The 27407-nt window shown below is 50.6% G+C and overlaps 1 protein-coding gene across 1 annotated transcript in view; it reads right to left on the bottom strand.

The window, feature by feature from the left end:
* Positions 1-27407, bottom strand: part of LOC102938057 (vasoactive intestinal polypeptide receptor 1) — a 59398-nt gene that overhangs the window by 10572 nt on the left and 21419 nt on the right. Inside the window, exons 3-10 of the mRNA XM_007069041.3 lie at positions 25602-25709; positions 23312-23412; positions 22414-22511; positions 9073-9205; positions 8788-8941; positions 6711-6771; positions 4557-4623; positions 4267-4358 (exon numbers count right to left, since the gene is read on the bottom strand). Coding sequence (XP_007069103.3) covers positions 4267-4358; positions 4557-4623; positions 6711-6771; positions 8788-8941; positions 9073-9205; positions 22414-22511; positions 23312-23412; positions 25602-25709 — 814 coding nt within the window. The remainder of the gene's footprint in view (positions 1-4266; positions 4359-4556; positions 4624-6710; positions 6772-8787; positions 8942-9072; positions 9206-22413; positions 22512-23311; positions 23413-25601; positions 25710-27407) is intronic.

Genomic DNA, 27407 nt, shown 5'->3' with positions numbered 1-27407 from the left:
TCATCAGAGGCTAGGAAGCGAAACAAACTGCCCTTGTTCGGCAGCCCCCAGCAAGGGAGACCTCAAGACCAAATTGCAGTTTTCCTCCTTGACAAATGACTGCTCCCCTTTTCTGACCTGTACATACCTTGCCAAACACATGATGGTCACTGGGATATTTCTCAGTGTGAGAATCAGGCATGCTCCCTTGCATTGTCTCAGATGGGCAAACTACACATTGGCAAGCAATCTGACCTGATGGCTATTCTGGAAGGGCTAAGTTCAACTGCAAGGTACGCCTCCGGCAGTAGATGCCATAGTTTTTGATGGGGCAGCTCTTGTGAAGATGTTGAAGCCCATTGCTAGCAACACATTTGATGACGATGCTATGAACATTTTTATTCCCTACTTCAAGACACAGCTGCAGTGTTGCAGGAGGGTGGGATGTTTGCATTCCACATAGACTCAAGGCCCAGATCAGAAGCAAGATCAGAAGGGAGTCAAGAGGAGCACCAAGCCTTGCATCCATCTACTGCTAAAACTGGCAAGAGTTTCTGTGCATCGATGAAAATAAAAATGAATCCGCTGCTTCCTTGCATAGTCTATTACACAGTTAGCAGTAGAAGGTAAAGAGCTAATCGCCACGGATGGTCAAGATGTACACTGCAGCCCTGCCTGTGACAAGACCAGCCTTTCCCCAGGCAACCACGAGGGAGCAAAAAGCAGAATGCTGCTCCTGTATTCAGTCAAAGAGGTACTCCAGTTCTCATATGCACAGTTGACACCGATGGCATAGTCCTTGCTGTCACATATGTGCAAAGACCTCAGATCCCTGCACTGTGGATTGGACTTGTACCTGCCCATGAGACAGCTTCTTCACTCGGCCTAAGCAAGTCAAAGGCATTCCCAGTGTTTCATGATGATACCGGTTGTGACACAGCATCTGCTTTTGCTGGAAGAGGAAAGAAATCTCCATAGGAACCCTGGCAGGCATCTGTCCCCTGCTTTCATGGGTTTGTCTGCTGCACAACAATCCACAGCGGACGGAACGATGTCTCTGCTGCAGTGCCCTGTGGTGCCTCTGCATAACAGGACAAGTGGCACAAACGCTGCTGAGACAAGGGCAGAGCTATGGTCACCTCCACTGACCAAACCTGCTCTGGTTCAGCCCAGTGAGCCAGCTGCATACCAAGCAGGATGCTGCTGGGGTCAGATCCTGAGCTCCCCTCCCCCAGGGAATGGAGATGGCCTGGGGGCACGGAGGGATGGAGCCCACTGTGGACAACCCTCCCAGAAGCACATGATTCTTGTCATGAACTCCTAAAATGGGGCTGCAAAATGGGGTGCCAGGCAAGGTGCAAGCATGGCAAGGCAGCACTGAGCTGGCTGCCCTGTGCCCTTGTGGTGGGGAATGCGATGTTTGAACATACGGAAGACTGTGAAAGAGACTTTCTTGTTTCTTATTTTGTTTTAGGCTGCCTGTTTACGTACACTGCCTTTTCAACCTTTGAGACACAGCAATATCCTGATATACCGAGATCAATAGAGAATATTGTTATTGGCAAGGAGAAATGTAACTTTCAGTTTGTGAACAGAAACTCGTAAATGTTCTGGTTATTTTTCTATATGATTAATATTTTAGTAAATATTCCCTGGTGACGTGCTACAGGGCATGTACTAAAATATCAAGAACTAATACTCTCAAGCCATTGCAATTCATTGCTTTCATTTTCAGGACACCTAAGACAATAGGAGTATAAATGTCCAAAAATAAAACCCCACTGGAATGGTTTAATTCCATAAATGATCACTATCAGAAAAAAACAGCAGTAGGGAAAAAAATGAATTCTGAATTTAAAATGGCTGCCACAGCCAACATGGCATGGCATGAGTTGCTGACAAGTTGCTATCTGGGAGGGATAGCTCAGTGGTTTGAGCTTTGGCCTGCTAAACCCAGGCTTGTGAGTTCAATCCTTGAGGGTGCCATTTAGGGATATGAGGCAAAAGTTGGGGATTGATCCTGCTTTGAGCAGGGGTTGGACTAAATGACCTCCTGAGGTCTCTTCCAACCCTGATATTCTATGATCTTTATTAGGTCATGCCCTAAGGTTATGGCAAATTTCACGCTTTTATCAAAAACCCACAATTCTTTTGCAGATCTGATTAGCTTTTGGGCCCCAATTCAGCAAGGCACTTAAGCCCATGCCCATGCCTGGGGTTGTTAGTAAATGGGAAAAGGTTCAAACAAAAGTTTCAAGGATGATTCTAGGTCTGGAAAAGACTGAAGCACCCAGTCTGTTTCATTTACCCAAGAGAAGCTTAAGAGGTGACTTGATGATGGTCTATAGTGAGTTTCTGAAAGTCAAAAGTCCTTGAATCTAGGAGACAAAGGCAGAGCAAGCTCCAGGGGCTGGAAGCTGAAGCTAGACAATTTCAGACCAGACATATGGTGCAATTTTCTTAACAGGAGGATAATTAAACATTGGAACAACTTACCCACCCCCTCTCCCTAAGCTTCAGCGCCCAAGCTCCAGCCCCAGCCACAACTTCAAAGCATGTCTCTACAGCTGTTTTCAGAGTGCTAGTATGAGCCCCACTAGCCCAAGTCTGTAGACCTGGATCAGGAGGCTTACTCCAAAACTCTGTGTAAATGGACCCATACGGACAGTAGGGTCTGAGGCTGAAGGAAGGGCGATAGTAACTGCCATCAGGGTGTGCACTTGCTTAACTCAGCTCATGGTGGTTCTGCATTTTCTAAATGGGTTTGACACCATTTATGTCAAGGGATGAGGAGGGTCAAATGGGTTCCCAAGGGAGGTGTTTTAAGGAGACACTTGGAGAAAGACAGTGAGGGGAAAATGTACCGTACCAATATTCTAACTACAGCTTCTTGACACAGCTCCAGCAGAGAGCTCGAGCATGACACCTGGCATGGACATAAGCTATTTGCAGTCCTCCATGGGGCCTTTCCTTGTTTGGGTTTGATTTAGCAAAATTATAGCTTACAACTGCTGGGAAATTCTGTATTGAATACAGTGTAGAAAATGTTACAGCTACAGGTGCCACTTGGGGCCTACAACTCTCTCATGTGAGCAGTCTCATTTCACGTTTTACTTGCATGAGTAAAGGATGCAGGATCGGGCCCTTTCAGGCTGATTAGGCCTCAACTGGAGTGTTGTGTCTAGTTCTGGGCACCACATTTCAGGAAGGATGTGGACAAACTGGAGAGAGTCCAGAGAAGAGTGACTAAAATGATTAAAGGTCTAGAAAACATGACCTATGCAGGAAGATTGGAAAAATTGGGTTTGTTTATTCTGGAAAAGAGAAGGTGGAGAGGGGACATGATAACCATTTTCAAGTACATAAAAGGTTGTTACAAGGAGGAGGAAGAAGAATTGTTCTTCTTAACCTCTGAGGATAGGACAAGAAGGAATGGGCTTAAATTGCAGCAAGGGAGGTTTAGGTTCGACATTAGGAAAAACTTCCTGACTGTCAGGGTGGTTAAGCACTGGAATAAATTGCCAAGGGAGGTTGTGGAATCTCCATCATTGGAGATTTTTAAGAGTTAGACAAACACCTGTCAGGGATGGTCTAGATAATCCTTAGTCCTGCCATGAGTGCAGGGGACTGGACTAGTTGACCTCTCGAGGTCACTTCCAGTCCTATGAGTCTATGAGAGTTGGTGATTTAACTATCTAACCTTCATGTGGCATTAGGGCAGGTTTTTTAAGACCTTGTGGCCCAAAGTTTCCATGTAGCACTGGGGATCTATGGGAGTCCTGACAAAGCACCTGGTTTTATGAGCTGATGACAGACCCCATCACAAAGCCTCCCTCTTTGGATAGCACCACACTGGAGTTACTCTCACTTGGCATTTTCTATTCTGGTCCTGAATCCATCACAGTAAATGACTGGGGACAGATATATAAATTGGTGCATCTCCATTGCAGTCAATACTGATACAAGCTAGGGATCTGGCTCTACTCTGCAAGCTTTGGAAAGCTCTGATATGGGGTTGGGGTGTCATACAATCACACCCCATATGACACCCCAACCCCATATCAATCACACCCTGTATGGCACCCAAGCATAACAGCCACTGGCCTGGTGAAATGTGAATCCTTGGGAAGGACCCTGGCTGGCCAAGCCAGGCCTAAGCGCTATGCAGGAGAAGGGATCAAATTTCCTGGGACCAGACCATTGACATGGTCACTGAGCCAAGTGGTTTATCTGGCCTGGGAAAGGGGCCCAGAGTACTGGAGCAGAGAGTGTTAACGCTTTGCTTACATATACTGCTGCTTGTAGTTTTTGCCAACGTCAGGGGATCGAATCTTCTGCACTAACATTCGGATCACATTCAGGAATATGAGGAAGTTCATCTTGCAAAAGGAAGAGAAGGTTTGTCTCAGCCTCGAAATAGAACTGACCACCCGACAACATTCCCAAAACCCGCAGGCTGGACTCCTCCATCTCCCTGCAGGTATCCCAGCCTCCCAGGCAGGCTGCCCATCCCTTCTCACGCCACTCGCCTGGCAACCCGCGTGTTTACAAAGCGAAACACCCTGCAGCATACTCACAAAGATGGCAAAGAGAATGGGGGCCTTGATCACCCACCAGTACAGACTGGCATAGTCATCCCAACACCTAGGAGAGAGCAGGGAAAGCACAGAAGCATTACCAACTCATTGTGCTTTTGCTCCCTGCGGCAGGAGTTCCCGCGAACAGCTCCAGCCTCCGTGTGATTTTGGAGCTAATATTGACACTCACGCTGTTCTGGATGCCTCGGGGTGCTGCTAACGAGCTACAGAGCCTTTCAGCTGTCAGTCACCAGCCCGAATCCAGTCCAGCTCAGTAACGGTTAGCAGCCGTTCCCAGCTAATGGCTGTTTGGTGGCCCCTGTATGAGTCTGACAACTCTCAGCCTTATCCATCATGCTGCAAAGTCGCCACCATGTTTTTCACAAGTCTGTAAGCTCTTCAGGGCAGGGACTGTCTGTGTCTGTGTCTGCGCATGTGCCTGCATGTAGTGCCTGCACAATGAGATCTGTGTTGGGTCCTACAGTGAGACCTCCTGCAGTGGGAGCCACAATTGCCTTGCACGCTATCCATTTGTGAGTTGGTGGTGGAGTAATTGTCACACACACGGGAGGGGGGGGAGTTCAAAACTCAGACAGAACAAAACACACAAGTGAATCTTTTTTAAAAACCTCACTATTTTTTAGCCAATTTCATGATTTGGCGGAGGTGGGAGGAGGAAGAGAGGGCTCCACTCATGATGACACTGTCAACACTTGGGAAAGTCCCTCCGAACCCGACCCAGGACAACTAGGAATGTTAGAGAGGCAAGAAAAATGAAACACGGCGAGATGAGCTGTCACAAAGTGGTAGAAAGGGAGGGGCGGGGTCTGAAATGAGTGGGGGAAGGGTCAGGGAGGTAGGCGTGGCCACCACTGGCAATGGGCTGAGGGGTGGGCATGACCATCTAGCTAAACTGCCGGGAGAGTCACGTCATTTTCACGTTGCCAATTTTTTCACCACAAAACCAAAGGTTCAGGTGTGAAAAGGCAGCCCAGCCCACTGAGAAAGCAACATGGGGCCAGTCCATTAGCAGTACTACTTAGGGCTTGTCTACACAGGGAAACTGACGGGCACTGCTATAGCGGAATAGCTATTAGTCCATCTCAAGCTCCCTTCTTCTCAAAAGTCATTAGTGGATCCCCACAACCACCCCGTGAGGTAGGCCAGAGTTATCCCTTCTGTACAGGCCAGGGTCTTCTTTTCAGGGAAGCCCCTTGACACTGCGCTGGTACTTTAATTCATTCTCACATGGCCAGCACGGCATAAAGGGGCTGAGATTACATGAAAAACCAGCCCAGCAAGTTTAAATGAGTGCCCATGTTCTAACCACAAAGCTTTGCAACTCTTCGAGGCTGGGACGCTGTCCCTAGTATGTGTGTGTGTACAGTGCGCATCATGATGGGGCCTGATCTTGACTGGGGCCTGTGGGCACCACCAGAACAGAAAATAGAGAATAATAAAGCGTTGTCCCTCTCTCCTCCCTTCCTTCATTCTGCTGGTCAGTTTGGGCAGCCCCCAGAATCCATGGTCACGCTGGGGTGGCAGGAGCCCAGGGGGAAATGCTGGCCCCATTGAAGTCTGTTAACAAAGCCCTCATTGGCTTCAGTGGTCTACAATGCACCTAGCAGCAAGCCTCCCAGCCCGGGCCCACAGGTTCACATTAGTGCTCTAAAAACAGTTGTCTAGCTGCTGTGGCTCAGGCTCCAAAGCCTTGGAGGTGCGGGGAGGTGTCGGAGCCCAAGCTCTAGCCTGAGCTATGCCCAAGCAATGCCTACATTAGAGCACTTGGACTAGCCCCAGATCTTGGATCTAGGCTGGGAGGTTGCCCAGCGAGACCAGGATCCCATGCATAGGACTTAGAAGCCTTGGCATGGTCTCTGAAATGCTGGATCAGGCTGGGGGGGGGGTCTTGTGGGACATTCCCCTTGACAACGGAAATCAGTTTTTAGCTGTCGGAGCAGGAAACCTCCCTGGATTAGCTGTTGGAGCAGCACACCCCCACCCCTGGGGTGTGTAATGGCTGCTCTCTAGACCTGGAGGCTCCATGTGGCTCATCTGGCTCCAGTCATGCCCCATGGGACCTGAGCTCATTTGGGATGCACAGGTTTCAATGATGCCCCTACATAAAGGGGCTGGGCGCTGGGCGGTTCTTACCCATGGTTGTCGTATTGTAGCCGGGCGAAGATCCACAAGCTCACAATGAGCAGAGGTGCGCCTGCAAGGAAAGAGGCCAGTTGTTCTCCCACAGGTGGCGGAGTCCTACCATGACTGAGCAGGGAGCTGCCATGCCACACGCCCCCCAACCCAGCACGGATAACAGATCCTGACAAATCCACAGCACTTCCATCTCCATTGGGAGAGAGGCTCTCCCGCCCCCCTATGCCCACCGCAGACCTGGTGTCAGGGAACTTGTTGCTCAGGGGATGCTTCCCACTCTGCTCAAAGCTTGAGCCTCTTGGTGTGGAGGCATGGGACACGGTGGGGCATGCGTGGGCAGGATGACGTGGAGGTACACTCTTCCTGCTGATGGCTGTGCCGACCGCTGGGGAGCTGGCAGAAGAGGTTCACGATGCCAGGCAGCCACCACCCAATCAAAAAAGGCAGCGATACATGAAAGGACTCAGACATGACAGCATGGTCCAGTGGTTAGAGCAAGAAGCTGGGACTTAGGAGGGGAGGGGTTGTCCCACTGACTTGTCCTGTGACTCATTGCTGAACCATTCTGTGCTTGTCCTTCCACCTGATCCAATATGAGGCACCTAACCCTGGCCCTGCACACAGTTCCTGGCTCTGATCCCAGCAGCTGCATCTTCTCCTGTTAGCAGTTGCATGCTCCTCTGTCCACGATGCTGAACATGGGATCCATCTACCTATCCCCACACGCTCGCCTGCCCCATCCATCCCCATACACTCCCATCCATCTACTCTGATCTTCCTTTGTGAAGCATGTTGAGATCTTCAGATGGTTGGTGGCTGAAAATCTGCAGTATTTCATCTGTTCTGACCCCCACTGTGACCCTGCCCTATACACAGGCCCTTGATGTACTACATCCCCTCCAGCAGCACCTGGGTCCTTTGTTGTGCTGGGTCAGGAGTGGGGCTTGAAGTTTTTAGAACAAAAGGTTTTTTTCATTGAAAAAACAACCTTTTACCAAATTCTTTGTGATAGATTGTCTCCATTAGCAATGCTGTCTGGTTTGCATGACAATTTTAGTGACTTCTTTGACTAAGCTTTTTTCAAAATCATCATGGACATTTTTCATTTATCAATTCTTTAACAAACGAAATATTTCAATAACAATTTCTATCAAAATGTCAATACAAAAATGTCATGAAAAACAAAAAGTGGGCCCATTTTAGACTCCCTGCAGCAAAACCAACTTCAGCATTTCAAATATTTTTGTGAAACTGTTTCCCCCCATCATTTTTCCCCACCAGCTCCAGCCAGTGGGGTTGGCCCACACCTAGCCCACCCTGTGAAAAAACAGTCAGCCTAAAGAAAGGTGGGCTGTCTCCAGAAGAGAACTCATACATTATGGCAGCATCCAGGGGTCCCAGTTGCTAGACGGTTTACAAACATCTTTGCTCCAGAGATGCAGGGCGAAACCCTGGCTCGATGGAAACCAATGACATAATACCATTTGTTCTATTTAGATCATTACACGCCCCCCTAATTAACAGAGTTTTTATACATACACCTCACAAGTTCCCTATGAGGCAAGGCTATTATCCTTATACACAGGTGGGGAACTAAGACCCAAAGAGACCACACAATGCAGAGACAGAGCAAGGAGTTGAACCCAGCTCTCTGGAGTCTCAGACTAGCCCCCTAGTCACTGGCTCATCCCTTGCTCTGCTTCCTTCAGTGGAACCAGTCTAACAAGGCATGTGACAAAGATTCAGTGGCGGGGGCCACCTTTGGTAGAGAAACAGGCAAACAACAGATTTTTTTTGGCTCATGGGAAATTAAAAAAAAAAGTCAGGGAAAAAATTTCAGGCTGAACCAAAAATGACTCAAATTCACAAGACGTTTCGGCATTGCCAAATCTGCATTTTTTTCTCCCCACTGAAGAAAAGTTTTGTACAAAAAAGTTTCAGCTCTGCTTTGGTGTACAATTGTCAGCTAATGAGCTGCTCTGGGAAGATTTCTAGAACCTTTGGTCCTTCTTTAATGGTCCTCGCTATGGACATCCCAGGTTTAGTGCATTTCATGAGCATTCGCTTTACTCACCCCAGCCGATGAGGGTGTACCACCAGAAATACCTCTTGTCAGAGGTGAAGGTGAACAGCAGCAGTGTTTGCAGGTACATCCCCTCCACGAGGAGCCAGTAGAAGTTGGCCAGCACTGAGTACTGGAAGAAGGCAATGGCCGCTTTGCAGTTCACCTAGCGAGGGAGAGAGGAAAAGGTTCACATGGGCTCTTCTCTGAGCCTGTTCACCAGCAGGTTGATGTGGGAGCACCATGCCAGCGCTGGCCCTGGAAGTAGCCAGCCCCATCTGCTGAGCACCCTCTTACCGTTGACATGGTGCAGTGATTGATGGACTCATCCGCGAAGAGCACGGAGTCTTTGATGAACACGGCAGCTCCCCGCATTATGAAGGAGGTGAAGAAGTGGATGTGGATGGAATTCCTGGTGCAGTGAAGCTTCCTACAGAAAGAAGAGGATCCCAGTGATTTGGGGCAGGCTCTGCATTCTTTGTGGCAAACAGGTGGCAGGCTTGCCACGGCCTTCAGTCCTAAGGGCCCAATTCAGCACAGCCCACAGGAGCTTGTGGAGCTGCCCCAGGGATGAATTTGACATGAAATGTGATTGAGATGGATACAACACCGAGGGCCATTACTTCATAGAGTTTAAGGCCAGAGGGGACCATTAGATCATCCAGTGTGACCCCCTGCATAGCACAGGCCATTACATTTCACTTTGTTCCCCATGTTCTGAGCTCAATGACGTTAGCTAGATTAAAGCATTTCAGTCCTCACAACAGTGAGCAGTTGTGCAGCACCAGCAGAGACCTGGGAATGGACTAGGTGAGATATATCTGATGATCCCTGCAGTCAATCCATGCCCCAGGCTCCAGAGGAAGGTACCCTTCCCCCTCTCTCCCCGAATATCCCTCCATTCTGCTCTGGGGAAAATTCCTCCTGACCTCAGATCTAGCAGCTCAGTTTGCCCCTGATCATGTGAGCACGACCCAGCCAGGCATCTAGGCAAAGGATTTTCTGAACCATCTCAGAATCATAGAATCATAGAATCATAGAATATCAGGGTTGGAAGGGACCCCAGAAGGTCATCTAGTCCAACCCCCTGCTCGAAGCAGGACCAATTCCCAGTTAAATCATCCCAGCCAGGGCTTTGTCAAGCCTGACCTTAAAAACCTCTAAGGAAGGAGATTCTACCACCTCCCTAGGTAACGCATTCCAGTGTTTCACCACCCTCTTAGTGAAAAAGTTTTTCCTAATATCCAATCTAAACCTCCCCCATTGCAACTTGAGACCATTACTCCTCGTTCTGTCATCTGCTACCATTGAGAACAGTCTAGAGCCATCCTCTTTGGAACCCCCTTTCAGGTAGTTGAAAGCAGCTATCAAATCCCCCCTCATTCTTCTCTTCTGCAGACTAAACAATCCCAGCTCCCTCAGCCTCTCCTCATAAGTCATGTGCTCTAGACCCCTAATCATTTTTGTTGCCCTTCGCTGGACTCTCCAATTTATCCACATCCTTCTTGTAGTGTGGGGCCCAAAACTGGACACAGTACTCCAGATGAGGCCTCACCAGTGTCGAATAGAGGGGAACGATCACGTCCCTCGATCTGCTCGCTATGCCCCTACTTATACATCCCAAAATGCCATTGGCCTTCTTGGCAACAAGGGCACACTGCTGACTCATATCCAGCTTCTCGTCCACTGTCACCCCTAGGTCCTTTTCCGCAGAACTGCTGCCTAGCCATTCGGTCCCTAGTCTGTAGCGGTGCATTGGATTACTGGCCCATCCCGTCTGGTGTCCTGTCGCCAGCTGTGGCCAATCCCCAATTCTTCAGAGGAAGGCCAAAAGAACCCAAACGTATCTGGCCCATTGTGCATGGGATGGGGAGGGAGGAATCCTTCCTGATCCCTGCAGGTGCCCAGCTGAAGCCTGCAGACCTTGTCTAAGCAAGTGCATCTCTACTGACTGCAAAAGGTGTTGCCCCACTTACCGCAGGGTGGAATTGGATCCAGCGAGAGCAAAGGAGATGGTTGTTATTGCTGAGCCCGGGGCACAGTGAACAATCTCTTTTCCACTCCCTGAGGCAAATTAGACGCAATCAGCTCCTCAGTGCACACAATAGAGCTCTGTGCCATGCTCTTCCCAGGCCGAGCAGTGCTGGGCTACAACCAGGCTCAAGTGGCTGGTGGCGGAGTACCCAGCCAATACAGTGGAACCAAGTGATGGTCCATAGGAATGTCACCATTGGAGCATCGACTGCATGCCGGCCCCTGGTTCTTGGCACCATGATGCTGCCTGGGGCTGTTTCGCGTGATACTCCATCTTGGTCCTGTGCTCTGATGGCCATACCCTATCTCCACTCACTTCCCCTGCAGCGCTGCTCTTGGTGTCCTGTGCATGTGGAGCGCATAGTTTGGGGATGGCGGGGGGACAGAGCACAAATGCGTCTTCTGAGGACAAGAGCTTTAGTAGGGTTCCAAGAGCACTGGACAGTCAGAGATAGGGAGAACTCCCACCGCTCTGTCAGCGAGGACGGAACAGCTAGAAGCTTGGGGAGGGATGTAAACCTTCCTTCTCCAGAGCACTGTCCAGCCTCTGACTGAAGGGACGTCAGAGCTGGGTCATAGGTGGCCAGCCTAGTAGCTAGAGCCAGGGCCAGACTTCAGGAATCGGAGTAGTGGTCAATCTGAGGTTAGGAACCAGTGGCCAGTCTCAGGAACCAAGGCCAAGTCAGGAGTCGAGAGTCGGGGCTCGGAGAAAAGGCTGAGGTCACAGTCAGAAGCAGGAGACAAAGCTGGGTCAGAAAGCAGGCGGCAGAGCCAGGAGGGAAAAGGCAAGGTCAGGAACCAGAAGCAGTGCAAGGAAGCAGGGTCTGTACCAGCAGCTAGTTGGGGAACCATGTTTCCACAGCTATTTGCACAGACAAATTTCCTGTAGCCACCCCAGGTTTAAGTAGTATGTATGGGCCAATCAGAAATGGCCTGTCAGTTAGGCCCACCGTGGGTGGCATGTCCTAGGGTGTGGGCCACTAAGGCTCATGACCTGCCAAGTGCTTCCACTACCACAGCTGTTGATGCTAGCATGGAAGTGGTTGTTCCCTGGAGAATCTGCAGACCCAGGTTCTAGACCTGCTGCTCCTTACATCATGGCCACCCTGGGGAATTGCTGGACTTTTGTGAAATGCTTCTATGACATGTACATGTTGGGCCAGTTCCCAGGACTGCTCCTCAGGACTGTACCCATCCCAGTCCACAAGATACCATGATTTACTCCACTTCATCTTGGAGCGCTGAATGACCCAGGCTAGGTATTCCTTATGGCCCAGGGAGAAGGGGGATGTGTTTGGCCGGGAAGCAGGTTTCTGTTGAATGGTTTCAAAAGGGAGATATGGAAAACAGGGTATATTTTGAGCAGACTCAGCAAGCAGAGTTTAACAGTGATGGAGTAAATTAGTTGGCAAATCTGAAACAGTCTGAGATATCAGTGATCTCCTTTATGAAATGGTTGGTGCGAAGATGTTTGGTGGATAATCAAATCTCCTGGCCTACCTTGAGTTCTGTGTCTGCCTGTCTCTGGTGATCTTCCTATCACTTGTAGGCTTCCTTTGCCTCTGCCAGGTATTCCTTGAGTTCTTCCTGGAGATGGTGGATTTGCTGAACCATATCACAGGCTGCTGAGGTGTGGGAGGCAGTTGGGAGTATGGGATGAAATCCCTAACTGGTGAAAAAGGGGCTTTGACTTGTGGAAACATGGTCAGTATTGTTATATGCGAACTTGGCATACGGGAAGATAGTGGATTGAAACAACACTCCAGCACTCGGTTTACTCTGTTTGGCTGGGTGTGGTACACAGATGACATGCAGATACGGATGTTTAATAGTTGGAGAATCTCACACCAAAACCTGGAGATGAACTGGGAACCTCTGTCAGATGTTATGTGGTCAGGGATGAAAGACATGTGCAAACAAAAGTTGAGCTGTGGCTCTGGGCAGTTGGGTGCAAGGGATGAACAGGTCTACTACCATGAGCATAGTGATATATCCATTCAATTCAGGGAGTTCTTTGATAAAGTCCATGGTGGTTGTTCTCTAGGGTTGAAAGGGGGGTTTCTAGGAGCATAAGGGTGCTGAAAGGTTTTATGCACAGAACTTTGGCATGAACATGTATATCGCAGGAGTTGACATTGGTCCAAATATTCGTCTACCTCCTGGGCCAGCAAAACAGGTGAGAAGTTAGACATAAGGTTTTAGAGAGACTGGAATGGCACACTGGGGGCATCATGGCATATCTGGAACTCTTCTAACCAGGGGCACCTTTACAGGATGTAGATGCAGCCGCTAACATATCTTATTCCATCTATCATGATATGCAGTCTCTTGGTATTACTTCCGGGTTGCTCTGGGGATGCTGCAACCTTCTGAGCCAGCAGGTCACTTTGAGAAGCCAGCCAGATCAGAGTAAGGAGATGCTGTTGCATTGCAGCACTGAAGAAGTTACGGGGTTTCAGGAGGAGGGACTTTTCCCCAGGTAGGGGTTTCTTCCTCCTTGCAGTACTCCCCCTTGCGCAATAGGACGACCACTTTGCCATTCTTGGTTTCTAATTGATACGTGGTGGTGAAATCAAAATGGGAAAAGAATAGTGCCCAACAGAGCTGTCTTTGGTTCAGGGCTTTGGTCTTGTATAAATATTCAAGGTTCTTGTAGTCTGTGTATACCTGTATTGGATACTGCCCCCCGCTCCCATCCCCCTCAAGGTAGTGGCACCACTCCTCAAACCTGAACTTGATTGTGAGTAGTTCTTTGTTGAGAATCTTGTATTTTTTTCCGGGAGGACAGCTTCATTATCTTTGAAAACTCATGGCGATCGGGGGAAGTCCCAGACGACTGGAAAAAGGCTAATGTAGTGCCCATCTTTAAAAAAGGGAAGAAGGAGGATCCTGGGAACTACAGGCCACTCAGCCTCACCTCAGTCCCTGGAAAAATCATGGAGCAGGTCCTCAAGGAATCAATTCTGAAGCACTTAGAGGAGAGGAAAGTGATCAGGAACAGTCAGCATGGATTCACCAAGGGCAAGTCATGCCTGACTAATCTAATTGCCTTCTATGACGAGATAACTGGTTCTGTGGATGAGGGGAAAGCAGTGGACGTGTTGTTCCTTGACTTTAGCAAAGCTTTTGACACTGTCTCCCACAGTATTCTTGCCAGCAAGTTAAAGAAGTATGGGCTGGATGAATGGACTATAAGGTGGATAGAAAGCTGGCTAGATTGTCGGGCTCAACGGGTAGTGATCAATGGCTCCATGTCTAGCTGGCAGCCAGTATCAAGTGGAGTGCCCCAAGGGTCGGTCCTGGGGCCGGTTTTGTTCTATATCTTCATAAATGATCTGGATGCTGGTGTTGATTGCACCCTCAGCAAGTTTGCAGATGACACTAAACTGGGAGGAGAGGTAGGTACGCTGGAGGGTAGGGATAGGATACAGAGGGCCCTAGACAAATTGGAGGATTGGGCCAAAAGAAATCTGATGAGGTTCAACAAGGACAAGTGCAGAGTCCTGCATTTAGGACGGAAGAATCCAATGCACCGCTACAGACTAGGGACCGAATGGCTCGGCAGTAGTTCTGCAGAAAAGGACCTAGGGGTTACAGTGGACGAGAAGCTGGATATGAGTCAACAGTGTGCCCTCGTTGCCAAGAAGGCCAATGGCATTTTGGGATGTATAAGTAGGGGCATTGCCAGCAGATCGAGGGACGTGATCGTTCCCCTCTATTCGACATTGGTGAGGCCTCATCTGGAGTCCTGTGTCCAGTTTTGGGCCCCACACTACAAGAAGGATGTGGAAAAATTGGAAAGTCCAGCGGAGGGCAACAAAAATGATTAGGGGACTGGAACACATGATTTATGAGGAGAGGCTGAGAGAACTGGGATTGTTTAGTCTGCAGAAGAGAAGAATGAGGGGGGATTTGATAGCTGCTTTCAACTACCTGAAAGGGGGTTCCAAAGAGAATGGATTTAGACTGTTCTCAGTGGTAGCAGATGACAGAATGAGGAGTAATGATCTCAAGTTGCAGTGGGGAAGGTTTGGGTTGGATATTAAGAAAAACTTTTTCACTAGGAGGGTGGTGAAACACTGGAATGCGTTACCTAGGGAGCTGGTGGAATCTCCTTCCTTTGAAGTTTTTAAGGTCAGGCTTGACAAAGCCCTGGCTGGGATGATTTAATTGGGGATCGGTCCTGCTTTGAGCAGGGGGTTGGACTAGATGACCTCCTGTGGTCCCTTCCAACCCTGATATTCTATGATTCTATGATTCAGAGAATAGTAGGCAAATGGATGCAGTAGGTGTTGAGGCCTGTGGCTCTGGGAGAGTGCTGCCTCAAAAGCCACATTGGATGCATCAGCTTCTACTACAAATGAGCAGGGTGGTTCTAGGTTTACCACTGTGGGACCCTCAATGAAAGGAGCTTTGAATCACTAGAAAGAGAGCTGAGCCTCAGATGTCCAGGTGAACTTGGTGGGCATTTAGAAGAGAGCTATAAGGGGTGGTATGTGCCTCAAGAAGTCTGAGAAAGCACCGATAGAAGGTTGTGAAGCCTGTGAATCATCATACCTCTGACACTCCATGGGGGCACCCAGTCATGGATAATCTCTCTCTTTTGGGGATCTATTGGATACCCTCTGTGGAGAGGATGTACCTAGGAACACCAGGGAGGTCTAGTCAAATCATAGAATCATAGAATATCAGGGTTAGAAGGGACCTCAGAAGGTCCTCTAGTCCAACCCCCTGCTCAAAGCAGGACCAATCCCCAACTAAATCACCCCAGCCAGGGCTTTGTCAAGCCTGATCTTAAAAACCTCAAAGGAAGGAGATTCCACAACCTCCCTAGGTAACCCATTCCAGTGTTTCACCACCCCCCTAGTGAAAAAGTTTTTCTTAATATCCAACCCAAACCTTCCCCACTGCAACTTGAGACCATTACTCCTCATTCTGTCATCTGCTACCACTGAGAACAGTCTAAATCCATTCTCTTTGGAACCCCCTTTCAGGTAGTTGAAAGCAGCTATCAAATCCCCCCTCATTCTTCTCTTCCGCAGACTAAACATCCCCAGTTCCCTCAGCCTCTCCTCATAACTCATGTGTTCCAGTCCCCTCATCATTTTTGTTGCTCTCCGCCGGACTCTTTCCAATTTTTCCACATCCTTCTTGTAGTGTGGGGCCCAAAACTGGACACAGGACTCCAGATGAGGCCTCACCAATGTCGAATAGAGGGGAACGATCACGTCCCTTAATCTGCTGGCAATGCCCCTACTTATACATCCCAAAATGCCATTGGCCTTCTTGGCAACAAGGGCACACTGTTGACTCATATCCAGCTTCTCGTCCACTGTAACCCCTAGGTCCTTTTCTGCAGAACTGCTGCCTAGCCATTCGGTCCCTAGTCTGTAGCGGTGCATGGGATTCTTCCGTCTTAAATGCAGGACTCTGCACTTGTCCTTGTTGAACCTCATCAGATGATTTCTTTTGGCCAATCCTCTAATTTGTCTAGGGCCCTATGTATCCTATCCCTACCCTCCAGTGTATCTACCTCTCCTCCCAGTTTAGTGTCCTCTGCAAACTTGCTGAGAGTGCAATCCACACCATCCTCCAGATGATTAATGAAGTTATTGAACAAAACCGGCCTGAGGACCGACCCTTGGGGCACTCCACTTGATACCGGCTGCCAACTAGACATGGAGCCATTGATCACTACCCGCTGAGCCCGACAATCTAGCCAACTTTCTGTCCACCTTATCGTCCATTCATCCGATCCATACTTCTTTAACTTACTGGCAAGAATACTTTGGGAGACAGTGTCAAAAGCTTTGCTAAAGTCAAGGAACAACATGCCCACTGATTTCCCCTCATCCACAGAGCCAGTTATCTCGTCATAGAAGGCAATTAGATTAGTCAGGCATGACTTGCCCTTGGTGAATCCATGCTGACTGTTTCTGATCACTTTCCTCTCCTCTAAGTGCTTCAGAATTGATTCCTTGAGGACCTGCTCCACGATTTTTGAGTACGTCTCAGCTTTGGTGTACAGGACATGTTGCTGGAGCCTCTCTGGTATGGCCCAGATCATAGAATCCTAGAATAATAGAATATTAGGGTTAGAAGGGGCCTCAGGAGGTCATCTAGTCCAATCCCCTGCTCAAAGCAGGACCAGCACCAACAAAATCATCCCAGCCAGGCTTTATCAAGCCAGGCCTTAAAAACCTCTAAGGATGGAGATTCCACAACCTCCCTAGGTAGCCCATTCCAGTGCTTCACCACCCTCCTAGTGAAATAGTTTCCTAATATCCAACCGAGACTTCCCCCACTGTAACTTAAGACCATTCTTATTCTTGTTCTGTCATCTGCCACCACTGAGAACAGCCGAGCTCCATCCTCTTTGGAACCGCCCCTTTAGGTAGTTGAAGGCTGCTATCAAATCCCCCCTCACTCTTCTCTTCTGCAGCCTAAATAACCCCAGGTCCCTCAGCCTCTCCTCTTAAGTCATGTTCCCCAGCCCCCTGATCATTTTTGTTGCCTTCCGCTGGACTCTCTCCAATTTGTCCACATCCCTTCTGTAGTGGGGGGACCAAAACTGGACGCAATACTCCAGGTGTGGCCTCACCAGTGCCAAAGAGAGGGGAATAATCACTTCCCTCGATCTGCTGACAATGCTCCTACTAATACAGCCCAATATGCCGTTAGCCTTCTTGGCAAGAAGGGCACACTCCTGACTCATATCCAGCTTCTCATCCACTGTAACCACCAGGTCCTTTTCTGTGAACTGCTGCTTAGCCAGTCAGTCCCCAGCCTGTAGCGGTGCATGGGATTCTTCCATCCTAAGTGCAGGACTCTGCACTTGTCCTTGTTGAACCTCGTCAGATTTCTTTTGGCCCAATCCTCCAATTTGTCTAGGTCACTCTGGACCCTATCCCTACCCTCCATCATATCTACCTCTCCCACCAACCTAGTGTCAACTGCGAACTTGCTGAGGGTGGAATTCATCCCATCATCCAGATCATTGATAAAGAAGTTGACCAAACCGTCCCCAGGACCAACCCCTGGGGCACTCTGCTTGATACTGGCTGCCAACTAGACATTAAGCCATTGATCACTACCCATTAAGTCTGACAATCTAGCCAGCTTTCTATCTACCTTATAGTCCAGGGGTCAGCAACCTATGGCACGCATGCCAAAGGTGGCATGTGAGCTGATTTTCCGTGGCACTCACACTGCTCTGGTCCTGGCCGCCAGCCTCAGGGCTCTGCTGCTGGCCTGGGGCACTGGCCATCAGCCCCCTGCCAGCCGGGGTTCCATCTGCCGACCCCGATTAGCCCGCTGCCGGTCCCAGCCACTGGTCCCGGGGGCTCCACTGCCAGCCTAGGGTCCCAGTCGCTGGCTCGGGGCTCTGCTCCTGGCCTCGGCCTGGCACTCTGCAGCTGCCCCCAGCTGTGGCCCACTGGCCCCGGTCTGAGGCAGTGAGGGGTGCAGACAGGGGCAAGAGGGGGTGCAGCTCAGCAACACCCCCCCTTAAAAATTGTCCCAGCGCCACTAGGATATTTTTAAATCCTGATTTGATGCTTATATCAGGCCACGTGGAACAGCGCACTGCTTTTGACCTTGTGCTTGCCCTCTGTTGCCCTTTTTTTCCCCACTGAGAGTTGAGGGAAACAATTGACAAAATCTCAGTTCCTAAGAAAGCAAAGTTAGATGTCCGTTCATTTCAGCCTTCTTGGACAGACACATTTGGATTTATTCAAGAGAAGGACCGTGCTGTTTGTGCTTTCTGAACATCCACTACTTTCCCCATATCCACAAAGCCACAGATGTGCTGGTCAGTCTGTTTTAGTCCTCTGAGAAGATGAGGGTATCATCCAGGTAGGCTACCGCTAGGCTCTTGGTCTAGAACAGGGGTGGGCAAACTTTTTGGCCTGAGGACCAAATCGGGTTTCCAAAATTGTTGAGGGCCAGGTAGGGGAGTCTGTGCCTCCCCAAATAACAAGGCATGGCCCGGCCCCCGCCCCCTATCCGACCCCCCCTGCTTCTTGCCCCCTGACAGCCCCCCCGGGACCCCTGCCCTCTCCATCCCTCCCTGTCCCCAGACAGCCCCTAGACCCCCCACCCCTTTCTGCCCACCGCAACCCCATCCAACCCCTCCTCTCACTCCTGACTGCCCCCCTGGGACCCTTGCCCCATCCAACCACCCCTTCTCCCTGACATTTGTTCCTGACCCCTGCTGAGTAAGGGTTCTTAAGGGACTTGAAGCAAGTGTGCAGCGCACCTTACCATAGTAACAGAATAGATTGTTGAGAACGGTTCCGATGTGACAGTCAGCCACCTTTGGGTCAGGTCCACTTGCGTAGCCTCAGGATTCTGGTCTGGAGGTGTTGGAGTGGGACCGCTCTTCTCTCTTCACTCATGCAGACAGTTATCAATGTGAAGAGTCAAGTCCATGAACGCAGTTAAGTCCGTGGCAGCCTCCACCTGAGCCAACACGTGTTTGATCTCTTCGCTCAGCCCTGCCCTGAACTGGCACAGCTGGGCTGCCTCATACGACTCTGTACATTCAGTAAGCTGAGGGAACCAAATGGCATATGTGGCAGCCGGCCCTGACCCTTGCTGGAGTTTCTGAATGGCAGCTGCAGCAGAGTGGGTGAGATGGACGTTGTTAAAGATGGTAGAGAAGGCTATTAGGAAGACATTTGCTTTGCTGCCCTGCTCCAGTAAGGGAGAGGCCCAGTCTAAGGCCTATCCCAACAGCAGCCTTATCACCATTCCCACCTTGGCCTGTTCAGCGGGGAAGGCCTGAGGGCAAAAGATGAAGAGGAAGCGGCACTGGTTCATGACACCTCTGAACTTCCGCTGGTCCCTGTCAAACCGTTCAGGCAAAGGCATGGTGGGGCCTTGTTCCGGGAACAGGCTCGTGCCCCAAGTTTGGAATGAAGCATTTCCCACCTGCACATAGGTTACCTGGTCACACCAGATTTGATTTTCTGACAACATCTGCGTCACTCGAGCACGTGGAGCCTGATTTTCTGCCTATATTTCAACAAACCACTCCGGCATATCCAGAGGCCCTTTGGCTCGTCTGGGCACCGAAACGCCTTCTTCCCTCACCAGGGCATTGCATGGGCTGCGTTTAGATGGTCTGTGCAAGCTGTCAGAGCCAGGTCATGGGCTGCCGGCCTCACAGCGAGAGCCAGAGTCAGACATCAGGAATCAGAGTTGTGGGTCTCTGTGGGATCAGGAACAGAATCTGGAGTTGAGGCCAAGTCAGGAGCCAAGAGTCAGGGCCAGGAGGTAAAGGCGAGGTCACAAACCAGAAGTCAGAAGCAGGAGACAAAGCCGAATCAGAAACCAGGTATCAGAGCCAGGAGGGAAAAGCCAGGGCCAGGAACCAGAGTGAGGAAGCTAGGTCTGTAGCAGCAACTAGCTGGGGATCCACCTAGTTGCACAGACAAACTTCCTGTACACTCCACAGGCTTAAATAGTATATCCAGGCCAATCAGCAACCAGGAATGTCATGTTAGTCAGCCCACTGTGGCTGGTACTGCCTATGGTGTGGGGGCTCATGAGCCTCAGGGCCCTGAGGCTCATGCCCTGCCAAGTGCGTCCACTGCCACAGCTGTTAGGTGCTGGCGTGGAGATGGCTGCTGCCAAGGACTCTGCAATCCCATTTTCTTGACCTGCTGCTCCTTACAAGGGGTGAGGAGGAGACTTTTCCTAGGGGCAGGTTATCCCACCTTGCACCTTCCTCTCAAGCAGCCGCTTCTAGCCCTGTTGAAGACAGGACCTTGGCCTAGATGGACACTGGTCTGATTCAACCTGCCACACCCCAGATTCCTAAGCAGTCCCTCAGACTGTATCCTGTTTCCCTGGCTTGCGCTTGTCTGTCAAGGTTGTTTGTCAGAAATCACCCAGCCTTCTCCTCCCTTAGCTTTTTCACCTGGGGAATACTTGGGGCATAAGTGCTAGATGCCATTAATGATTCCACCGTATAAGCAAGTTGGGAGGGGGAAAATTGCTAAGTTAATTTTTAGATCTATACCCAGGGGGCTTGAACTCTCAGCCTTTATAGCAAGAGGGCAGCTGTATCCGCACAAGGCCCCAACACTGAATAGCTCTGGTTGCTAATTAGCTACAAGAATCATGTCTGTTAGCCCACAACTACAACAGACAGAGCACTATGAGGACAGAATTATTCAAACATTGGTGGGGGGAGGGATAGCTCAGTGGTTTGAGCATTGGCCTGCTAAACCCAGGTTTGTGAGTTCAATCCTTGAGGGGGCCATTTAGGGATCTGGGGCAAAAATTGGGGACTGGTCCTGCTTTGAGCAGTGGGTTGGACTAGATGACCTCCTGAGGTCCCTTCCAACCCCGATAGTCTATGATTCTATGAAACATTGCCCATAAAGATTGCAGAGTTCAGGTCACACCTGTTCCCCTGGAGGCCATTTTGCAGAGGGGGTTCACTTCTTCAGCTAAAACTGAGAAGAAAAACATGAATTTCTTTCATCTCTGACGTGATGTGAGTGACTGACGCTTGGCAGTGTCAGGGTAACATCAGCTGGGTTTGCAGGAGGTGGCAACAGGAGCTACTCACATGACTCTGAAGAAGAAACAAATGTTCCAGATTCCACTTCTGTAGACTGGCCCGTCTAAGCTGGGCAGTGTTATTTGGGGATTTATTATTGTTCAAATAGCATTTAAGTGAAATGTGTCCCTGTCCACCCTACCTGTACCTCCTGCCATCATGGAGACAAGTGAGAAACGCTGCCAGATCAGAACACTGGAGTTCACCTTCACTTCGCACTGGGGTGATTGACAGCTCCAAGGGCAGGTCAGTGGAGAATGGGGCCCTTTGTAGCAAATGCATCTTGGACTTTGTATAGAGACGAAGGGCTGATCATACCTAGGGTCTTGGAGGAGCATGGACTGGAGCAGTTAGCCCAGGGCATTGTTTGCACCGCCGTGGCCATGCTGCTATTTGTAGCACACTAACTCAGTCAAAGCTAGCATGTGTATGTCTCCCCAAGGTGGAGATTATCCCCACAGCTCCAGTGTAGATGGACCCTGAGCCTGCAGCAGACGGGAGCAACCAGGGCGTCGGAACAGGGCGGGGGCAGGAGGCCACGGCCCCACCACTTTTAAAACCTTTTTTTACCGGCCATAAGGGGGCAGAGAGGAGTGAGCAGGGAGGAAGGGGCAGTGCAGGGATGGGGCCACAGTTCGGGCAACAGTAGCCCCCCACACTTTTGGGAAGCTTCCCCTGCTACTGGGAGCAACCTATGACTGCAACCAAGCCACTGACACCTGGAATCAGCAGCCTGCAGACTCAATGTCCCCACTCTGTATCTGTGTGTTGGTGGGTCGAATGGGGGGGCAGATTCCACTTTGCCTGTAAGCACTCCTGTTTCCTCCCACCTCCCACATTCTCCCCACGCTCCCACTGGCTCAAATCCGCCTGCTGTAGCCCCGCTCTAGTTGGCTTCTGTCACTTCATGGCAAACCCCTGGACCCCAGTGGCTGTGAGCAATTGGGACCTAGATCTGGCCTGGCAGCAGGCAAGGGGCTCAGCTACCTCCTGCCCTCCCGCAGTGCACGGAGCTGTCGGGGCCACAGCCCTACCTGAAGCAGGAGAAGATGCCGATGGCCAGGAGCAGAGCAGCCAGGGAGGCAGAGTAGCCGCAGGTATAAAGCACCTTCACAGTAGCAAAGTAGGCCCCCTGGAAGAGAAAGGCACAGCTGAGTTAGCAGGTCAGCGTGGCAGTGCCGGGCAGCTGTGCGGGCACTAGAGCATGGCTGCGCAGCTGGGAGCACCACTGACCCTCTGGACATGCTGCTCCCTGATGCGCAGTGGGGTGGAAATGTGGGGTGGGGGAGGACAGACTGCAGGCTGCTGACAGACTTTGGGTCCTGCGGTGTTCATGCCACCATCCATGAGGGCCCCAAGGGACTGACCTGCCCCCTAGACACCTCAGCATACTGCCCACCAGCCCTAGGGGACCAGGCCTGCCCCCTAGAGCCCCCAGAAACCGCCCATGAGCCCCAGGGGACCCAGCCTGCTCCCTAGAGCCCCCGACAACCTGCCCACCAGCCCCAGGGGACCCAGCCTGCTCCCTAGAGCCCCCGACAACCTGCCCACCAGCCCCAGGGGACCCAGCCTGCCCCAGTTAGTGGAGTTCAGTTTGGTGCAGATCTGGGCCCTCATCAGTGTTTAATTAAATCTAGGCTGGTTCATTTTTAAACAACTCTTCCATTAAGTGGCAAACCCCAGAGTCCCCTGCGCAGCCTTGCAAAGGGGATACCAGTCCCCACCCGACTCCCCAGCAATGCCTTGAAATGGGGATACCAGCCCCCGTCCCACTGTCAAGCAGTGCCTTGCAATGGGGATACCAGCCCCCGTTCCACTCCCCAGCAGAGCCTTGCAATGGGGATACCAGCTCCCGCCCCACTCCCCAGCAGAGCCTTGCAATGGGGATACCAGCCCCTGCCCCATTCCCTGGCACAGTCTTGCTGCACTTGCCTTGGCTTCTGTGTCCTTATTGCTGCCATCCAGCTCACAGGCGTAGTACGGAGGGCTGGGGCTGCTCCAGCCAGACTCTGTGCAGTTCTTGCGTATCAACACTGCATCGACAAAGTGAAGCTCTTACAAGGACCTCAACCCCCAACCTCCTTGCCAGCACCCCAGATCCTGCCCCAGCCCCCAACCCTCTGCCCCAGCTCCCAGGCTGCACTGTAGTGTTTCTGTTCTAAGGGGCTCTGATGTCAGTTTCTGGTTCTCAGCCATGCCCTGAGGCTTGAAGCTGGGGGCCCCATCCTGGATCCCTGGCGCTGACAACCCTGCTGTAACTGGAGAAGAGGGATTTGGAGGGGACTCGACGCCACTCATGCCATGTCCCAGACCTCTCAGCACTGGCCTAACCCTGCTCCAGCTGGTGGCACTGGGAGCAGTAAAGCCAGTGCCGAGAGCTTTTGGGAATCCCAACCAGCACAGAAGAACTAGATTGGAGGTCATCACACAGCCCTCCGTGTAATGTCTATGGATTAGCCCCAACATACATCATATCACATATATACATCCCAAAGATCATTTCATCACAGCCTCAGTTGCTGGTAAGATTCTCAGCAAGTCTTCGTCTCAGCTGACCTGTCCCAGGCCTACGCTATGACCCAAGGCAAATGTTTATCAAAGCCCCAGAGCATTAGTAAATTATACTTATTTGCCCCTGTGGCCAGTCAGTTTTCTTTGTGCTCTGACAGTGCTGAAATGGGTGCACTAAGAACCTAGCTTGGCTGCAGCCAAAGCCCAATAAGGGACTCCTGCTTTGCTACCAGGAAAGAACAGCTTCGAAATAATAATAATATCCGGTTCATATCTAGCACTTGTCAGCAGTAGATCTCACAGCACTTTGCCAAGGAGGTCACCATCATTATCCTCATTTTACAGATGGGGAAACTGAGGCACGGAGCAGGGAAGTGATTCACCTAGCAGCAGAGCCAGGAATAGAACTCAAGCTTGCTGTGTCCCAGGCCAACATTCCCTCCACTAGGCCCCACTGCTGCCTACAGGTAACTATTTTAAGGCCCAGGGCACTACTGCCCATCAGTGCAGCTGCCCAGAGCCAGAAAGCCACTGCACATGTCAGGAGATATCTGCATTGCACCAGGCTGAGAGCATTGCACTGCTCTCTGGTGGCCTTTACATCAGACCTTCCTGCCCCCAACTCACTGTGATAATGGTATTTGGAATGACCTCCTTCTGCCCTGGCCCCTGCCCCTTTAAGGCAGGCTGGAATTTGAGAGGGCTGCCCAGAAAGGTGCGGGGAACTAGGCTGGCACTGCCAGGGCCCAGCGCAACTGGCAGCCTCTCCATTGTCCACTGCAAGTGTCTGGCTACTAACGGTGCACAGCACCCTAGAGTGTTCAGGGCTAGAGTGTGCACGAATTTACTCCAAGGGGTGACTCAATCCCATGACAGCCTCTTCTGACCCTGTTATAAGCCTGGTGCCCTCTCTCTCTCTCTGACTCTGTCCAGAAGGGTCACTCCACCTGCAGGCAGACAGAGGGACTACCCATGGGAGAAGCCCTCTCCTTCTCTAGGGCAGCCCCTGTGAGTGGGCTGCTGGGTGGCTAGACAACCCCTTTCCAGGTATCAGCAGTGGGAAAGGCCTGGCTAGTTAGGGGGCTGGCAGGATTAGAGGTCCTACTTCTTCTTCCAGCCCCAGAGAAGAGGGGTGCCGGGGAGAAAGACATGTGCATGTGCAGCTGCAGAGGCTCAGGGTTGGGGGACTGGTGCAAGAAGCAGCCTGTGGGCCTGCTCTACATGGCGCCACAAGCCAGAATCAGCCAGAGCCTAAAGGGGAGGAGGCACCTGACAGTTGGATGGGTGACAGATGCTGAAGGGGCACTCAGGCTGTGTCTCTGCTGAATAAGGGTGGGGTGATTCCTGAGTCCCTGCCCTCCCCAAGGGCCATAGCAGCAGCCTCCGCTAGAACTGAGCAAATCACTGATTGAAATGTTTCATTCAATCAGAAACTGAAACAGCCAAAGCGAAGCTTTTCAAAAATATTCTTCCTTTTTTTTTCTATTCACTGAATTCCTCCCGAATTTGGGAAAAGTTTCAGAGTCCCGTGAAATGCATTTTTGTGCAAATTTACTATTTGCTGAAAACAATTCACCCCCCAGCTCTAGTCTCCATTCCCAGCAAGAGATGGGAGTGAGGAACCAGCTACCCGAGCACAGAGCCCCCAGCACGGTGGCTTTGAGGGATACCGGCCCCTTTACTAGAGGGCTGTGGGGTGCCAGCACTGCACCTTGAGATTTCTTGAATACTTGAAGGATCTCTTGACAGGTCACTGCTTGGGACTGGCCAACTGACACCGCCGGCCAGCAGCTGACGCCATCCCACTCCCTCAGGCAGCCTGGGAGAATCAAGAACAACGTTAGCATTGGAGGTGGAAATGAGCAAGTCGCCATGTGGCATCTGGAGAGTGTAGCCATCATTTGGTGGGCACCAGGGCAAGTCACCCCCAAAAGAGAAAGGGGTCTCCTCATCAGCTGACACCCCATGGCCTTCCTCATCAGAACTCAGCACCCCCACCTGCAGAGAGGTTACCCAACCACACCTCCCTTCTCCCCAGTCCTGGGTCGACTCACTGCAGTCAGTAAAGGAGAAATTTCACACCAGATCCTCAGTTAGGTGTTAGAAATAAAAACATTACTGCGTCAACATGCTGTCGTTCAAAGTGAAAGCAAAAGGCAGGTGAGGCTGCAGCAGCCTCAGAATCTGGATGGTGCCTGCCCATCTCTGCGAGCGGGGGTGCAGTTGCTCTATAAGAAGAGAGCAGCTGCACTGAAGCAAGCTAGTCTTTAAAGATTTGATCCCCCTGGCTCCTTCCTCATCTGTGCAACCCCCTGTGGGAATTAGGATGCACGCAGCGCAGGGGGTGTGCAGCAGACTGGGTCGTTCACCTATGCAATAAGGATTACTAGCTCCATAGGAAGCCAGACAAAATACAGATCCCCTAAAGCCAATGTGAATACATTCTGCTCAAAGGATCAGTCATTTCTTTTCTTGAAGTCTGACAACAGCTGGATCGGCTAAGTCAGGGTCATGCAGCCCTTGACAATCACCCAATAGCCCACCCAGTGCAATAGGCAAGTATTGTTATCCCCCATCATACCGATGGAGGCACTGAGACCCAGCAGTTAAGTGACTGTCCCAACACCACACAACAACTCAGTGGCAGAGCCAGGACTAGAACTGAGGAGTTTGTACCTGCCAGTGTTACGTGTATTCTGCTAGACCATAGCTCTGGAGTGGAAAACAGCTTCCTGTTTGCAAAGGGAAGGCAAGTCATACAGTCAAATAGGGTTCCCTCCCAACAGCTAAGCTACAAGATTCCTCCAAGATCACATTCACTTTCCTATAGGTCCTCTGTGTTGGTTGGGTTTGGTCCCATTTGATTGGCACTAAGAATAATTCTGTCCTACTTGTTTGATACCATGGTTCCCACTGAAAATGTGTTGTGTCTCATGCTCTTTACACCAGATAAATAATGCGAAGAAACCACAGTGTGCAGCTGGGTTCCACATAACCATATGTACCAGAGCTCTGTGAAAAGCAAAATCTCTGTCCTGGGAGAAATTCTGATATTTAAACAGTTTTTTGGTTCCAGATCAGGGCAAAAATGAAACAGTAAAACTTTCCATGGAACAAATTGCTCAGAAAAATTTAAATTCATAAATGACAAAAAAATTGTTGTACGCAGTATAGTTGTAGTTGTGTCAGTCCCCAGATATTAGGGAGATATAAGGTGGATGAGGTCACATCTTTTATTGGACCAACTTCTGTTGGTGAGAGGGACAAGCTTTCAGCCACGCAGAGCTCTTCTTGGGGTTTGGGACTGGAAAAGCATTACAGCATCCCAGCATTACAGTTTATGGCTTATTACAACAATCTGTAACCCACTAACCCCCTCTTTTTGTCCTAGGTCTGCAGAGGTGTTAATGGACCACTCTACCTTGAATAGGCCCTTACAATGTCTGCTAACTACTTATGCTAAACAATCTGTTCCACCTTGCATTTAGCTGTAACACTCTGAGTACCTTTCCCAGAC

This window comes from Chelonia mydas, chromosome 27, assembly GCF_015237465.2.
Source record: "Chelonia mydas isolate rCheMyd1 chromosome 27, rCheMyd1.pri.v2, whole genome shotgun sequence".
Lineage (NCBI taxonomy): Eukaryota > Metazoa > Chordata > Testudines > Cheloniidae > Chelonia > Chelonia mydas.
Note: the sequence above shows the minus strand (reverse complement) of the source record. Positions and strands in the feature narration are given on the sequence as shown.